General features: G+C 36.7%; 1 protein-coding gene, 1 non-coding gene and 1 pseudogene across 3 annotated transcripts in view; 2 read left to right on the top strand and 1 right to left on the bottom strand.

The window, feature by feature from the left end:
- The first annotated feature begins 2,135 nt into the window (after window positions 1-2,135).
- On the top strand, window positions 2,136-2,239 carry LOC119259986 (U6 spliceosomal RNA). Its single transcript, XR_005128632.1, has one exon. It is a non-coding gene; the product is annotated as a U6 spliceosomal RNA (small nuclear RNA).
- A 4,071-nt stretch (window positions 2,240-6,310) lies between these two features.
- LOC119259308 (SH3 domain-binding glutamic acid-rich-like protein 3) lies at window positions 6,311-6,586 on the top strand (annotated as a pseudogene).
- A 5,871-nt stretch (window positions 6,587-12,457) lies between these two features.
- ASB3 (ankyrin repeat and SOCS box containing 3) overlaps window positions 12,458-17,584 on the bottom strand; it is a 93,726-nt gene continuing 88,599 nt past the window's right edge. For both annotated transcript variants that reach the window (XM_037528073.2, XM_037528074.1), the window contains exon 10: window positions 12,458-12,957. In XM_037528073.2, coding sequence (XP_037383970.1) covers window positions 12,752-12,957 — 206 coding nt within the window. In that variant the 3' untranslated portion in view covers window positions 12,458-12,751. The remainder of the gene's footprint in view (window positions 12,958-17,584) is intronic.

The raw sequence follows: 17,584 nt of genomic DNA, 5'->3' as shown, positions 1-17,584 counted from the left end.
TTCTTCCTCCTCAAGTAGCTCTTAAATGACAAAGTCATTGTCCATCATAATTGCTAGGGACTAGTCAAAGGTCATAAATATCTCCTATTTCTTGAAGTAGGTTTTTAGATCAAAATAGGACAAAATGAATAAACCGCCTTCTGAACTATTAAAAGCATCCCATTTAGATTTATAAATATTTTAGAGATATAATCAAAGGATTGCCAAGACAAGTATTATGTGTATTCTTTGCAAACAGAAACAATAAAGCTTAATTCTGATCATGCAAAGTCCAACAAACTCGACTACTTCTAATACAGAGTGAGCAAAGATTACTTCTGTTGAGGTTTTCCACTCAATACGAATCACACCTAAAATATTTATGATTACTGTTATTATAGTAAAACTGTTCTCACATCCATTTCCCCCAGAGTAAAACCTCATTTTTAAAGGACTCCTCCGTAATTCTGAGTTTGTGATGCAAATTATTGGAGGAGACTTTACAGATGAAGAACTAAAGACTGTAAGAATGAATGAAAGCTCAAGGTGACTGCAAGGGTCAATAATAATTTCAAATGGAATTGTTCTAAGTGAACAGGGGAAAAAATGTATTCTACTCCCTTGACTCACTAGTCTTGACATCTGTGAAGTCATTTGGAGTCTTGTGCAGGTTTCCATTCTTTATTTTTGTCTACATAAGCCTCTCTCAGCATAAGACTCTCTATAAACACTATAGCAACTATGGCCTAAAGATGATAAAAGTATCCTCTTCTCTATTAAGTCTCAGTCCACTATCAATCCTCTGGACATACATTAATCTGTTTGTAGATCAAAGGATGTACAGTTGTAAGATACCCCCCTCCACATCCCTCCAGGAAACTGGAGAACTGACACAGATGAAGAAACCCAGCTCCATTAGTCCTTGGTCATGGTGCCAACAAACTGTAAATCTATTATACAATAAACACCAAGGACACATACAGTGACTAATGACTCCCATAGTGCTTTTCTGCACACAACACCAAAAAAACCTCCTAGCCCATGGATCAGTGTGGTGAATTTCAGCATTGCCTCCCACCATCCTAGTTGATCCCCTCCAGATATTAAACCTTTCACGCTTCAGTATGCTGCTTGAATTTCTTCTGTTCACCTACCAACTAATACCAGCAACAATGATTGAGGACAAGTATCTTATTATATGAATTGGGCCCAAATGCAGATAAGATTCTTCAGATGCAATTTCTTGAGTTCAGTTCCTTTTGGTCTAAAGTTTTGTGAACTAAAGATATAAGTTATCTCATCCCCATAAACTTAATATATGATAGGTAGAAAGTAAAAATTGCTATTTTAAAAGGAGGAATATTGGAAACACAGAAAAGTCACAGGTCATACTATCATAAATCACCCCAATATGAAACTAGCCAGTCATATGCTACCAGTTCTTTCACTAGGATGTGTATAGACCTTCTCCTAACATAAAAATTATAAAAAAGAAAAAATTGTCGGAATTAACTTTTTCAAAACTGATTAATCAAAAGTTTATGGACTATGGGTTACATTTATTCAAGAAAAATGGCAAAATTTAGTAAGATCAATGACTTTTGTGGCATTTTAACTTGACAAAGTCATCCTACACTCAACTTTGCAGTCTATATTCCTGGTAAAATCCATCAGACTGGCAACCACCAGGAAGGAAACTCTTACAAGGCCTTATTCCTAAAGTTTGACCTTTTCAGGAGTTTTTCTGAAAAATCTCACTTGCAACACTGTTGTATTTGACCTGACTCAGAGTGGAATCCCATAAAAAGTAAAAATAAGAATAAGAGAAAATAAGAATAGCATCCCTACAAATAATATATAAGAAAGCATGCCAGAGAGACACCAATTTGCTGAAACAGCTCACAGAACTCGGGAAAACACTTTTACTTGCCATTACCTGTTTATTGTAAAGCATACAGCTCAGGAACATCAAAATGAAAGAGGTGTATAGGGCAAGATACATGGGGAAAGGCACGGAAGTTCCAAGCCTTTTCTAGGTGGGCCACTCTTCTAGTGCCTTGAGATGTTCATAGCCTGGAAGCTCTCCAAAGATTGGAAGTATTAAGCAAGCAATTAATCAGATAGGAGGAAGCAATAGAGGTTTAAGAACTGATAGAGTGCTCGCGTCGGCAGCACATATACTAAAATTGGAACGATACAGAGATTAGCATGGTCCCTGCGCAAGGATGACACGCAAATTCGTGAAGCGTTCCATATTTTTTCTAGAAAACTTAAATAAGGGCCCAGGAAAAAGGATATAAGAAAGAAAATATCAAAATCGACAAACAACTATGAACCAGAGACACTCTATGGCAGGGTGGTGGGGGGCGGTGAGGAGGGCTTGGGGCCAAAATAAGGGGGTTGTAATTGTATGGGGAATATAAAAAATAAAATTTAAATAAAAAAAAAAAAAGAAACTGATAGAAAGGGTCTCCCCTGGTGGCGCAGCGGTTGAGCGCTGGGCTGCGAGGCTGCCCGCAGCCTCTGCAGCTCCAGTTTGTTCCCCGGCGCTGGTGAGGGTCCCACCAAAAATAAAAAAAAAAAAAGCAGCAGAACTGATAGAAAGATGGAAAACATCTATCTGTAGATGTATGATTTGGTGGTGGGTGCACTATGGTTGCAATACCTGATGGGAGTGTGCTAATATTACCTCAATTAAAAATAAGTTTTAGAGCCTCCAAGGTGGTGCAGTGGGTTGAGCACAGTGCTGTGAAGCTGTCCGCAGCCTCTGCAGTGTGGGTTCTATTCCCAGCCGGCCAGGGAGAGACCCACATGGCGCCGCAGACCTCTCCTGCCTTGCCCACTGCTCCCCTCAGCAGTATTTTCCATCCACCAGTCTGCCTGTTTGCTCCCTGCTGTCTCTGGTGAATTCTCTCACCTTCCTGCACCTCTGGCCTGTACCCCAGTTCTTGTATAATTAAATAAATCTTAAAAAAAAAAGTTTTAAAAAGTATGCAAGTGTAGTATCAAAGCTAATTTTAATAAAAAATATAAAGAAGCAAAATAAAATTATCTACACTAGTCCCAAACGAAATAAATTTATCTGGAAGAACAAGCATGGGAAAATAGCCACAAAATTTATAAAACAAAAAACAAAAAGGAAGAGTGTTGCTAGGTGTTGGTGTTGCTAGGCATCAAAATATATTACAAATATTTTATTACAAAGCAACTTGGTGTAGATACATAAAAAGATGACAGGCCAATGGAAATATTTAACTCTGAAAGATGGAAATATTTCTCATAATTATAAAACAAAAATTAAATTTCAAAAATTAAATTTCAAAAATCCCTGAAAAAGCAAAATGAAAATAAAACATAATCTTGTGCACTCAAGTGATTTTAAAACACAAGTTTGACTCTTAAACCCCTAGTGAGATACACCTAAATAACAAAAACAATGGGGGGGATATATATTTTAAACCGTTTTCACTAATAACATAAATGGTAGTATAGAAACTGTTACAAACTCAGATTGAGACTAGTGTGTGTATATCTTGTATAAAATAAATGAGAATTGTTGGTGTCATTAAGGATTTTAACATATAAGAAAGGAAATACATATGTAAGAAATATGTAAGAATATTGCAGTCATATGAAGAATATGAACAGAATACTTATTACTAAAATGACCAAACCGCAGAAATGAATGTACCTAATTATTCATTCTTTTTTTAGGGAAAAAAAAAAAAGATTGATTTTTATACAAGAACAGGGGTACAGGCTAGATGCACGAGAGGGTGAGAGGACCCACCAGAGACACAGCGGGGAACAGAACAGGCAGACTGATGAAATACACTGCTGAGGGGAGCAGCGGGCACGACAGGAGAGGTCTGCCGCACCATGTGGGACCCTCGCCGGCCAGCCAGGGATAGAACAGGGATCGAACAGGGATCGAACCAGCGCTGCAGAGGCTGCAGATAGCTTCCAGAGCTCAACCGCCTGAGCCACCAGGGGAGGCCCTAACTATTCATTCTTATCCTCCCTTTATCCCTTTCTCCTTCCCTCACCACCCACCCCACCACCCTCTCTGGTGTAAAATGTATTCCAGTCTTAATAATACTATTTCTGAAAAAGTAAACAAAGTTCTTTGGAAAAATGACTGATTCCCAGATTGAGGAAGTAAATGAACAAATTAAAGCTTGAATATCTTGGGCCTCCCCAGTGGCGTAGCGGTTGAGCGCTGGGTTGTGAAGCTGCCCGCAGCCTCCGCAGCACCAGCTGGATCCCTGGCCGCCGGGTGAGGGTCCCACATGGCGCGCAGACCTCTCCTGCCACCCGCTGTTCCCCTCGGCAGTGTATTCCATCAGTCTGCCTGTTCAGCTCTTTGCTCTGGCTCTGGTGAATTCTCTCACCCTCCCGCGCTTCTGACTGTACCCAGCACTTGTACAAATAAATAATCTGTTTTAAAAAAAAAAAGCTGGAATATCTTATTAATAGAAAGCAAAGAAGCTACCAAACATTAAATACTAAAGATGGAACAATTCAAACAATAAGGGTAATGACTGCAATACTCAAAACTTACAAAAACTCTATCATATTTATATAATATTTAAAAATGGAAAACACTGATTTGAAAGCAATTTAGAGAAAAAGCTGTTTCTGTACACTTAAAGGATATTAGACAATATCCATTAAGGGATATTAAGATAATCAATTCATCATCTTGAAAACTGGCTAAGAAAATAACCAAACATTTTATTGCTTTTCCTATATATACCAACTCTCAACTTAACAAAATACTTAAGGAGAGTTCTCTTTTTCAAAGTATTGCAGGAAATAATGAATTAATTTATCTAGCTAATGGTCACCAAAGGCCTCAAACTTCACTACGGAGCAATACACTAGATAAAAAAAAAAAAAAGGTATGAGTATAAAATCTGAATCTGATCGTGTCCACAACTAGGGTTATATTCACAGATGTCATCGGTGGAATCATACAGAATTCTGTGTTGAGAAGATCCCATGTTTGGTTAAAAGCTGTTTTCCCCATCTTGAAATTCAACGTTTTCATTTTACACTGGGTCCCACAAAATACATACCCAGTCATTGTCTCTTGACTACTGATTTACAGAAAATAAGCAGAATAACTTCAAAAGATGACTATAATTTTTTTTCCTACTTTTCTACTCCTTCCTTCTTTAGTTGGAGTCTACTTCTCTCCTTGAGTATGGGGTACACTTTATGATTCACTTCTAATAGAATGTGTTGGAAATGATGGTGTGTGACTAAAAATAGATTATAAAAGAGGGCATCCACCATGCTCCATCTCTAAGATCACTTGTTAGGGGGAAGTAAGCTAACTTGTAAGAAGATTCAAGCAATTATATGGAGATATCCATGTGGTAAAGAACCAAGGTCTCCAGTCAACAGTTATGTGATAAGGCCTCTTAGAGTAGCTGCTTCCACTCTTACCAAGCTTTTAGGTCATTGCAGTCCCAGCTTACTGACTGAATACAACCTCAGGAGAGTCCTTCAGCCATAGGCTCTCAGCAAAAGCATTCTTGAACTAATTCCCGACCCACAGAAATTATGTTAGATGGGTCTCCCCTGGTGGCGCAGGCAGTTGAGCACAGCGCTGTGAAGCTGTACACAGCTTCTGCAGTGTCAGTTCGATCCCAGCCGGCAGGTGAGGGTCCCAAATGGCGCGGCAGACCTCTCCTGTCATGCCCACTGCTCCCCTCAGCAGTGTATCTCATCAGTCTGCCTGTTCTGTTCCCCGCTCTGTCTCTGGTAAATCCTCTCACCCTCCCGTGCATCTGGCCTATACCCAGTTCTTGTATAAATAAATCTTTAAAAAAAAAAAAAAATGAAATTATGTGAGGTAAAGTTCATTGTCATTTAAGCTGCTAAATTTAAGGCAATTATTACACAGGAATATGTAATTTAATACATGAAAGAACAGGGAACATATTAAATGACAGCATGGGATGCAATAATTAAAGTTCAGATTTGGGGAAACATTACAGGAAAAATACCTATTACTGCAAACAAAATATTTCCAAGGGGGAGAAAAAAAAAATCACACAACAGTAATATTTCTAGATGTGTATTTGAAGCAAACCTTTAAAAAAGTTATAGGCCAAATACTAATTAGATATTCGATATTAAGAGTTTTTTTTTTAGGAAAGTATCTTAATACGAATGATAGTATTATAGCTATGTTTTAAGAGGGAGTCCTGGCCTTCTAGAGATTCATGCTAAAATATTTATACATGAGACGTTTGGAATTTGCTTCAAAATGTTTGGGAAAGGTGCAGCTCTTGCTACCATCACCCATCCACCCACCCACAGCATGAGTGGCCTGCACATCTACAGCACGTCCGTCACCAGGTCCCATGAAATCAAGTCCTAACAGAGTTGAACCACATCTGGGACAGAAAGCACACCCAGTGTCAACTAGTGTACATCTCCCAGGACAACACTCTGTGGAATGAGATGCAAGCCTTGGCCACGCAACCCCAAGGCTACCCCACCTGGCTGTTGAATGGGACCAGTACTGTGGGATCATGAGCTCTTCTTGGAAGCTGTGGGGCAGAACACACTGCAAGAGTTCCTGAAACTGGCCTGAGCCAAATCAGCCCACTGGATCACATTCCTCTCAGCCATGTCTGGCCATGAAGAACTTTGTGACCAACTCCATCATTCCTAACCTTCTGACCTTGAAATCCTTCTTCCCAACCCTGGTCCACTCTCCCCTTTCTTCCATCTAAAGGCAATATTCCTTGGGCCTTCCCTGGTGGCACAGTGGTTAAGCGCTGGGCTGCGAGGCTGCCCGTAGCCTCTGCAGCACTGGTTCCATCCCCAGCCGCAGGCGAGGGTCCCACATGGCATGACAGACCTCTCCTGTCTTCCCCGCTGCTCCCCTCAGCAGTGTATTTCGTCAGTCTGTCTGTTCTGTTCCCCGCTCTGGCTCTGGTGAATTCTCTCACCTTCCCGCGCTTCTGACTGTACCCAGTGCTCGTATAAATAAATAAATAAATATTAAAAAAAAAAATAAAGGCAATACTCCTTACCTTTTAGTCTCATAAACTATTTTTCAACAACCCAAATGCTGGCTGTCCTTAGCCAGGCCCTGGAGAGCTGCCACCCTACCTAGCATTGGCTGATGGACACCTTTGTTGAATCCTTTAGTCAGGGCTCTGCCAAAGGCCCTGTAATCCAGGAGCATCCTAGAATAAATTTTGTCCCATTCCATTAGCAGAAAGAAAAAAAAAAGGAAATTGGTGGGGGAAAAGTAAGAACAGAACAGCCATGACTGATAATTATTGCAACTGGGTGATGGGAACACTGAAATTCATTGTATAATTCCATATTTTTTTCCACATAATAGATAAAAATGAGTAAGTATGCATTTGCCAGAACACATATAAACAAATACCATGCTATGAGATTTAAGAGTGGGCTCAGTAAAACTAAATAATTACAAGTAGGATTAAAAAAAAATAAGGATTTGAATGTTTTATTGTCTAAAACAAAGTGTCAAAACCAAAATACAGACTACACACTACTAACTAACCCTTCTATATGTGGAACTACTCTGGCTTGGACTTGGTATTTTTGGCACATATTATTTGATTCAATAATCTCAAGTATTATGACTACTTTTTAAATTGTTTGATTTGGATCATAGTCACATTTATTCACCATCACATTTCTTCTTCATCTATTGCATCATGTTAGGGGATAAATTAGCACCTTATAGTGACTCATGATAGACTTTTATAATCTATATAAGAAAGTAATGAAGAGAAGGTTATGCTAACCAATGATGGTAAAAGAGATATAAACAGATGCTATTCACAAGTCTCAGTGAGCCACTGGCAATTACCACCTGTTCTGTTTCATCTATTAGTGCTATGCATGAAATAGAAATACCATGCAGACACTAATCTTCACTGCAACAACAGCATTTTAAATTCCTTCATTGAAAATACATATGAAACATAGTTATAAAAGAGTAAAGCAAAAGATATGCAATTGCACAACTCCCCTGGGTTAAGACCAAAAGGACTATAGCAGTTTACTAAGGTCTCATCTTCATTCTCTTCTTTGCAAATAGGAAGGAGGGGTGGTTAGATTTATGCTGGGATCTCAGGAAAAGATTCAACCCAGAAATGCCATATCATTTCCCATTCTTATCAATCCAGAATTTGTGATAACTCAAGAGCTTGAACTTGACTGCATATATTATTACTATTGTTTTTAAGATTTATTTTTGTGTAGGAGAACTGGGGTATAGGCCAGGGATGCGAGGGGAGAATTCAGAGACAGAGTGGGGACCAGAACAGGTGGATCTACTGAAATACACTGCTGAGGGAGCAGCAGGCAAGATAGGAGAGGTCTGCTGCACCATGTAGGTTGGTTCCCTGGCCAGGGGACAAATTCATGCCACAGTGGGTGGCAATAGCTTGATTGTGCTGAGACTTTAACCCCTGTGCCACCAGGGAGGCCCTACTGCAGTTGTTATAATTAAGGTACAAAATTGTAAAAGTGCTTTAACTTAAAAAAAAAATCCTCAAATTTGTATTTTTTAAATCCAAGAGAAAGAAAATATCCTAACATCATCTGAATTATAAATAGTAGAGTCCCATAGCCTTTCTTCCTTTTTTTGCCAGTTTGAAGAATTGCTTAATTCTTAAATAGGTATTTCTTAAAAAAAAAAAAAAAAAAAAAACCACTTAAAATATGCCATTTCATTACTGCTACTTAAGAATTTTATTTTTACTAGCATAGCAATAGGTTAGCAGATGTTCTTTTTTAAAAAAAAGATTTATTTATTTATTTATGCATAACGAGCTAGGGTGTAGGCCAGAGGTGTGGGAGTTGAGAGGATTCACCAGGGACACAGTGGGGAGCAGAACAGGTGGATTGACTGAAATACACTGCTGAGGGGAGTAGCAGGTGAGACAGGAGAGGTCTGCTGTGCCATGTGGGTTAGTTCCCTGGCTGGGGATTGAACTCAAGCTGCAGTGGCTGTGGATAGCTTCACAGTGCTGAAGCTTAACCCCTTGCACCACCAGGGAGGCCTTAGATGTCCTTCTTCTAAATTATTTTATTCACCAAAGTAACTGCAGAAGATTATGTAAAAATTGTGCTAAGTTATTTCAAAGTATATGTTTCCATAACAAACATAATTCAAACTGGTCTTCTCTCAGCATAAATTACTGTCAATTAAGGCTATACATTTTTCTATTAATGTCACAAAAATGCTAAGTATAATCAGTTTTCTGTCTCATAAACCCACATGTTTAGTAACTCCAACCAAAAAAGTTTACTTATTGCAAAGTATTTTATATTAATGACCACCTGTCATTTAATAACAATAATAATAAATGTAAATGAGATTAAACAACGCCTCAAAAAGAAAAAAAACTTTAAAAAAGAGAAAGCAAATCAGGAAACCTGAATAGCTGCACCAGGAATATTAAATTTTCCTTAAATGTTTTGTTAATAAATGAAAAAAGAGCAAAGAAACAATTTTACTTATAAAATTACCGTGATAGAATCTAAGCCCTCCACTATAGGTCATAGTTACCCGAAGTCATAAACACTGTCTTATAGAGAATGCACAGGTATACAGTCAGAGACCCAACACTACATCTAATTAGAATATACCTCTCCTTTCCTCATGCCAGTACAACCCACTCTCAGTTACCTTTCAGATAAATACCCTAGATCATGAGAGTCATGAATAATGTACTCTTGGTTTGGGTTCTTACCTACACATTAATTAGGTGCAACCATGGATGCTGGGGATAAGGAAAGGATGAAGGCATTGTTCCAATCAAAAGAATTAGTAATATCCAAGGTGGTATTATATTCCCAGCTCAGAGGAAAAGTTTCAGAGATTCCTTTGGCTCAAAGATTCTCTTTAAATTGGGTATCTGAATTTATGAAATTAAAAAAAAGCAGTATGTAATTTTACTGATTATTTCCTAATTTTTAAGATCTCAAAAAAAAAAAAAAATCTCAAATACTTGATCATAAAATATAAAATGGCCAAATTACCAGGAACTTCACCATCCCCTTCAGCCATTCCCACCATTTAAAATCTTTAGCAGCAGCACCAAGCATCTGTCAGCAATACTTGTACTGAGAGTTCCTCTTCAAACAAATTTTCTATAACCAATCAAGAAATATAAATTGGGGAATATACCTCTGAGAACATAGAAGGGTATAAAAATGAAAAGTAAACTTCAGATTAATTTTCTCAACTGCTTTTTGTATCCTATGCTGATAGAACTATCAAGTCCACTGTACCAGAGAAAACATGCAGTTATTTACATCTTATTACAGTTATTATCTATAAGTTTTTGAGGACTAACAAATCAAAGTAGAATTTTAAGGAGTGACCAATCAAAAATATTCATGTCTTCAAACTGTACCTGGCACAGTATTTGAAGATCTGTAACATAACACAATTTTCATACATGTTAACAGATTGAATTAGGTGAGAATAAGAGATCTAAAGTTCAAGATATCAACTAATTAGGTGACATAAATATTTCACTTAGGCCGCTTATCAAAGATTATTACCATCAAGGATGGTGGGACACAGGAGGGGTATAACTGATCTCTGGGAAGTAGTGACATTAGAAAGTAGGTATCAAGACACTTGCTATTTGACAAAAGTCAGGGGAACACTGAAACAATGTTCAGGCTGCCACTATCACATCAAATGATTACAGAAAGATATCCTGACAGAAAGGTTATCAGGAAATATACTTAAAAGACTACATGGAATCAAGAAGAGTGAACTTGGCAGTAGTTATTAAAATGGATTTGTGCCTGACATTGATAATACACACAGCCATTAGAGAACTACTGCATGGGGTTCGTCATTAGATTCATTATGACTTTAAACTAAGAGTTTTAAAGTACACGCAAGGCAGAATTAAGGTTCACACTAACTGACTGTATTATTTTGATCAGAAGCTGTAACTATAACTTACCTGCTTTTAGATATTTTGACTGGATTTCTCTTGGAGTCCTTGCTATAAGTCATAAAAATCATAAATAATTTATTATGGTCAAAAAGATATGCTGCATAAATAAGTAAAAATTATTTATGTTTTAAATACCAACAGCTTTTAAGTGCTTCTGAAATGTTAATTTTCATATTTTTTAAGACTAAGAGCTCAATGATAAATTATGGATAGTTGAGTTTTTATTACATATTTGAATTTTAACAAAACACATGGAAAGAAAGATTCACCTTCCAATATAAACTTTCTGTACACGTTTGGTCCTAATTAAAAAAACTAGTTATATTACAAATCAGACACTCAGGGTTAGTTAAAATAAAGATTGGGACAGTATTTCCAAAATACTACATGGTACATACATTCTTGGAATTTCTTTATTAAATTAAGATTTATAATTTCCACCTGGCTTTCCCTATCTAACCTTATTTTCTGCCCGTAGACCCACACGGAAACTCAGTATCTACCCTACAAGTAGCAATTTTATCTCCAATTTGAGCTGAGTCAGTCACCAGTATGGACCTTAACTATATCTCCATCCTTTGGTCTGCCTTCAACATTGCATATATGAAATAGCAAAGGTCTATTCGAGACTGACTCACTTCTTTCTATTTTTAGTTACAGAATCCCAAAGGACATGCCCTCCTTTCGACCCCATCTCTAGTTGTCTATCGTGACAATAATGGCTTTCATAACCTTTCAATGTTGGTGCCCACACTCTCTTATCATAGCTTACTTGATTCTTTTTATATTGCTCTCTGATTCTAGATTCAGATCGAGCAATTCTGAAACCAATGGGGCAGCATCTCATCAACCTAGGATTCTGAGATTTAAATTTCATGGACTATTTAAATACCTATCTGGTAATAAAAAGGAAAAATATTACAATATCAATAGAACTGGCTATGATTGCTTCATAGGCTCAAAGTTGCCCTCTGAATTGAAGGTTGAATGGAGCTTGAATGTTTTATTTGATACTAAGTGACTCAGGGACACATACTTTCTTTAAAGATGGTGCCTCAGAAATGCTCTTCCTGGTCTCCTGATTAGTATTCTGAATGTGGTAAATGCTGATTTATCTCAATACTGACCTAATCTTTTTCAATTGAACGTATCCTTGTGTTTAGGCCTGTTCATGCCTTTGCAGATTAGAAATGGAGTCTTTTTTAGCCAAAGAGTACCAAGGAACTGAAAAAAAAAAAAAAAAAAAGCAGCAAAATTATTCACTTTCCATATTCTTTAAGACTATTATCTTCCCTGAGTTTACCAGTGAATATCAAGTTGTCATAAAAGTGACTGAATTAAGAGAAGATAGGAAAACTTTTTTTTCATAAACTTAACAGATATTCAACCTCAAATAAAATAATGATTTCAAGCCCACTGTTGTGTCATTTACTGTGAAATTTTATGCTTTCCATTCTAAACTCCTAGCCCAGGATCATAGGTGAAAATATGCCATATTTAGCACTAGAAGCAGCATCACAGTTCATTATCAGAATAAAGCAGAAAATGGTTTAAAATCTGAATATCACAACATAAAATGGTAATGAAACTGCAATAGAGTAACATAAATGAGGTTTACAATGTTTTTACCAGGAAGCCCAATTGTAAACATTCCCATTAAACTACTGCCCCCAAAATCTAACTAACCACACAAACAAAAATCATATTTTTGTGATTATTAAATCATGAAGAATTTGTACTCCATGGTGCCTTGTCTTGGTGGTTTTCAGAGTAAGACATGAGCCATATTAAGTAGCTCCAATGATTTCTCCATCTTGAATAACTGCCAGTTCTGGAACTTCATTCATCCTCAGAACATCTGCATAGAGCAGGTAATTATGCAAGCTTTTGGGAAGTGGCAACTGGCAGATAAAACTGTCAGATCGTAGTTGTTCTGGCTTTAGACTAGACCGAATTTCCAAACGGCAAAGGTGGGTCAGGGATGGAACAGAAGCTGAGAAAAAAAAAAAAGGATACAAAAAAGTCAAAAAAGTTTTAAATAGAAATATAATATTATATTTAATATATAGTAAATATAATAACATTAAAAGAAATACCTCCCCCTACTATGTAGTAAAATATGAGATATTATGTTGTTTAGACTTACTTTGAAAAATTATTTACACTAGGATGATTACCAGCTATTGGTGACATAGTCTAAATCACTACTCAAGGTTACATAAAACTAAATGTTCAAATTCTAAAGGTCCAGTAATATCAGTTGGTGCTTAAGAAATGGATTAAGTAAAAATGACAGAATCTCACAACAGCAGATGCTATATTCCTCTCTTTTTCATTGCAAATGATCTACAGATCTACCACATCAAATGAGTAAATATGCAGTTAGAGTTAACCTCTTTTTATCCATCACATAGAATGGAACTTTAAAACTGGCACAGAAACAAAAGGAACATTTATTGATTAATTCACATGCCATACGTAGTCTTCACACATACATTATATAATCTTCATTAATCCTATGAAGTTTATCTTATCACACTCTTGTAGACATAAGAAAGTAGTGGTTTAAGTTAATTTTCCAAAGGTCATACATCAAGTAAATGCGAGAGCCCGGACTCAAACTCAGGTGTAACTAACCCCAAAATGTGTAAACATTTAATCACAGCCACTACAACCACTGCTGCCAAAAGCTAATCACCAAATAAAGGAGAATCCACAAATACTTAATTAAGAACCGTATAATAGTAGTTTCATTTTCCAAGATAAAAAGTATTAACTAAAGAAGTTATGTCTATGGAAACTGAGAGTTAAAAACATACTTTTATGTAAATAAAAATATTATTCTATTAATCCCTGGGAAATGTAACAGATCAGGATCAGAGCAGCAAGGACAAGTACTATCGGCAGCCACTGCAACATGAGTTTGATCCCAGGCCAGGGAGCTAACCACATGGTGCAGCAGACCTCTCCTGACTTGCCCGCTGCTCCCCTCAGCAGTGTGTTTCAGTCAATCTGCCTGTTCTGTTCCCCACTCTGTCTCTGGTGAATCCTCTCATGCCCCGCACCTCTGGCCTGTACCCCAATTCTTGTATGCATAAATAAATTAAAAAAAAAAAGTATAAAGGTATGAAGAAGTCCTGTAACCCAGTGAGATCAGGGACAGTAATTGATCCTAAAGCCACAGGACATAAACAAATACAATAAAATTGTGGAAATAAGCATAACTTAGCACACAACTCAGCTGGTAGGGGCAAACATATGTTGAAAAGCCAGAGAGTAGCCTAGCAGCTGTGGACGCAGAGTATGCCATGTAAATAGTCAGGTAGGACTGACCAAGAAGTGACAAAACTGAATGCACTGAGTTAAAGTGAGGTTAGTTAAGATAATTTTAACTTATCTTCAGCTGGATTTTAATATGTGTCATGTTAAACTGCATCTCTTCTTTCTGCACATTCTTGTCAATATAGACACCGTGAAGGAAGATAAAGGATTGTCATACAACCCAGAGGAAAGCTGCTTACTAGTACCTAAGGAAACCTTTATGCTTCTCCAGCTTCTCAGATTTGACAGACAACACTGACTTACAGATCCTCAGGCTGACTGAGCAGAGTACCTCTGGCTGCTCCAAAGCCTCCTATACCACTGGTAAGTCTTTCCAGGTCTTTTCACTACACAACTAAATAAACCATTTCTTTGCTTATGCTATATGTGTGTGGAGCTTAATTATTTGTGATTATGTCAAAATAGACAAGTACATTTGTTATGGGAAGCTGGAATGACTTGCCCACATTGACAGTGCACATCAACAACAGTTGATACTATAATAGATTCAACGATGTGACTCTACATCTTGGGACCTTTAAATTCCCTAAATTTTCTAAATTACTGGAACTATCATAAGTTTCAGAAGGTCTTTCCATTTAATAAAAGAAAAAAAAAAGGAAAGGAATACAAAAAGAGAAGCAATGGCTCCCATTTTAATCATACCATTTTGTTTTTATTCTTACAAGCACAACAGATCACTGGCCTGATGAACAATTAGAGTTAAGAACTATATTCATTTGACTGAGGAAATCTTTCACCTGTAGATTATCATATATGCAATATTTCAAAGCATGCAAAATTAGTATGAAAGTTTTAGTGATGCATAGTATTTCCAGATGTGTTACCACTAGGCTGAGAAAAGATCAAGTCATCCCTTGGATTTACAATATGAAAAAGCCCAGAAGCCGTATGTAAAACATACTTTCATGAAAATCTGTTAAAACCATATTTTAATTTGTTAAATAAATCTCTCTCAGATTATGACACTGATCATAGACTAGAATATGATATCTAAATCCATGCAATTTTTTAAGTCATTTTTCCGACCCAATCATTTTTAATATTGTTAAATCCAATTTATCTCTAGATCTCCTATGTTCTGTAGCACTATTTACAGCAGCAAAGCTATGGTTGTATAACCAAAGTGCCCAACAGCATAGGAATGGATAAATAAATATAGTATATATACACAATGGAATACTACTCAGCTATATGGATGAAATCTTGCCATTTTTAACGACATGAATGGACCTTGAGGGGATTCTAAGCAAAATAAGACACTGAAAAAGAAAAATACTGGGCCTCCCTGGTGGCGCAAGGGGTTTAGTTGAAGCACTATGAAGCTATCTGCAGCCACTGCAGCACGAGTTCAATCCCCAGCCAGGGAGGTGATGCACATGGCGCAGCCGACCCCTCCTGACTCGCCTGCTGCTTCACTCAGCAGTGTATTTCAGTCAATCCGCCTGTTCTGTTCCCCACTCTATCTCTGGTGAATCCTCTCAACCCCCACACCTCTGGCCTGTACCCCAGTTCTTGTATGCATAAATAAATAAATCTTTAAGAAAGAAAAAAAGAAAAATACTGATGATTTCACTTATATATGAAATACAAAGAAACAAAACCAAGAAACAGTAAAACTAAACCAAAACGAATCCAAATCCTAAAAACCTGACTGCAAAATTGAGACTATCAGAGTGGGTGGATGGTGAATGAGAAGAAAAAGGGGGACAAGAGCCAATGGACTATGGTGGATTATTCATACAGAGGTGAGCCTATATCCCTAAATCATATATAGTGTGTAAACCAGTATTACCTCAATTAAAAAATACAATTATTTAAAAAATACTGGATTAAGATACTAAAGAAAAAAGTTTTGCTTTTTTTGCATTTACATTGAATGCACTCAAAATCCAGGGAAATTATTTCCAAGTATTTTAAATGAGAGTCTTTGTAGGTGACATGTACTGTTTTTGGTACGAAAATCAGGTAACAACAGAAATATTATTTTTCAAAATCATCTTCCCATAACAAAGTGTCTTTCTCACTTAGTTAAAATGTCATCATGAGCTTAATTCAACATAAATTTTAGACAATATGTGCTAGGTTGTATACTACTGGTAGCTACATGTCATTAACGAAAAAAAAAAAGGTTAAGAAAATTGGAAGGGCTCTATTTTTGGGGGGAAAAAAGCACATAATTCATCTTTAAGATCAAGAACTCATGCACAGGTCACAAGACAATGAGCAAACCTCTGAACATATGAAAAGAAACAGTGAACAGCTGCCTGGGATGATTTACTTTCTTTGCTACAAGTACTATCACACTACTCTATCTCCTAACCAGGAAACAGAAGAAACAGCAGGATTTGCAGGGAAAATGACAATTTTAAGTTTTGGATATGGCCAATTGTGGGGCACCAAATGAAGACATCCAAAAGTCAGTTGGAAATATGGGCCTGAAGCAAGAAAAGATATCTTAACTAAAGAAATAGATCAGAAAAGCATTAGCTATATTAACAACTCTGCTAAAGGATTCTGCAATTCTTAGCCAAAATAAAATCCTCTTAGAGATGATGATTATTACCTACACAAGCTCTACCTAGTGCCTAATTAAACAAGAACCCCTTGACAGATTTAGTCTACTGCAGGGTAATGTACTCAGGCACAATTTTTACCTTCATCTGGACCAATCTGCCATATGTGAAAGTCTTCAGAGTAAACTCTCACATATCTTTACTAATTGATATGCTGTGATAATTTTCCCATTTGGCATATGCTCCCTCTTTTGACTTTTTGTTCCCAAGTTCATTGTCCCATAGTCTATCTATTCTGAATAGATACATGTTCTCTTCTGATGCAAATACATAATTAATAAAAGCAGATGCAATTCTCAACATTAGGAATTACATGCAAGTGAGTTTTTCCAACATTATCACTAAAGAAATTTTGTGATATTTTTTGCTTCAACAGAAACCTTTAACAGTTTTGAATACACTTAGTTCAAGAGCACATTTTCCTGAATGTCTGTTTTTGATTGAAAAAATTTACTTAAATGTAATTTCCCAAGAAATTAGATACGTTTCTACATATGCATAAAGCTTACTTGTTAAAAACCTATTCAACATGTTTTATGAAAAATTACATTTCATGTAAAATATCAGTGAAGAAATAATTTTTCTAACAAGACATAATGTGGTTAATAAAATGAAGTAGAATAAATTGGAATAGGAATACTTTGCATATATTATATTTAGACTTGTTTCCTTGTATAAAACCTGAGTACTCTTTAATTTTTT

Source organism: Talpa occidentalis, unplaced genomic scaffold (genome assembly GCF_014898055.3).
Source record: "Talpa occidentalis isolate TD23 unplaced genomic scaffold, MPIMG_talOcc4v2.1 talOcc4.5, whole genome shotgun sequence".
Taxonomy (NCBI): domain Eukaryota; kingdom Metazoa; phylum Chordata; class Mammalia; order Eulipotyphla; family Talpidae; genus Talpa; species Talpa occidentalis.
This window is presented reverse-complemented; position numbering and strand designations above follow the sequence as displayed.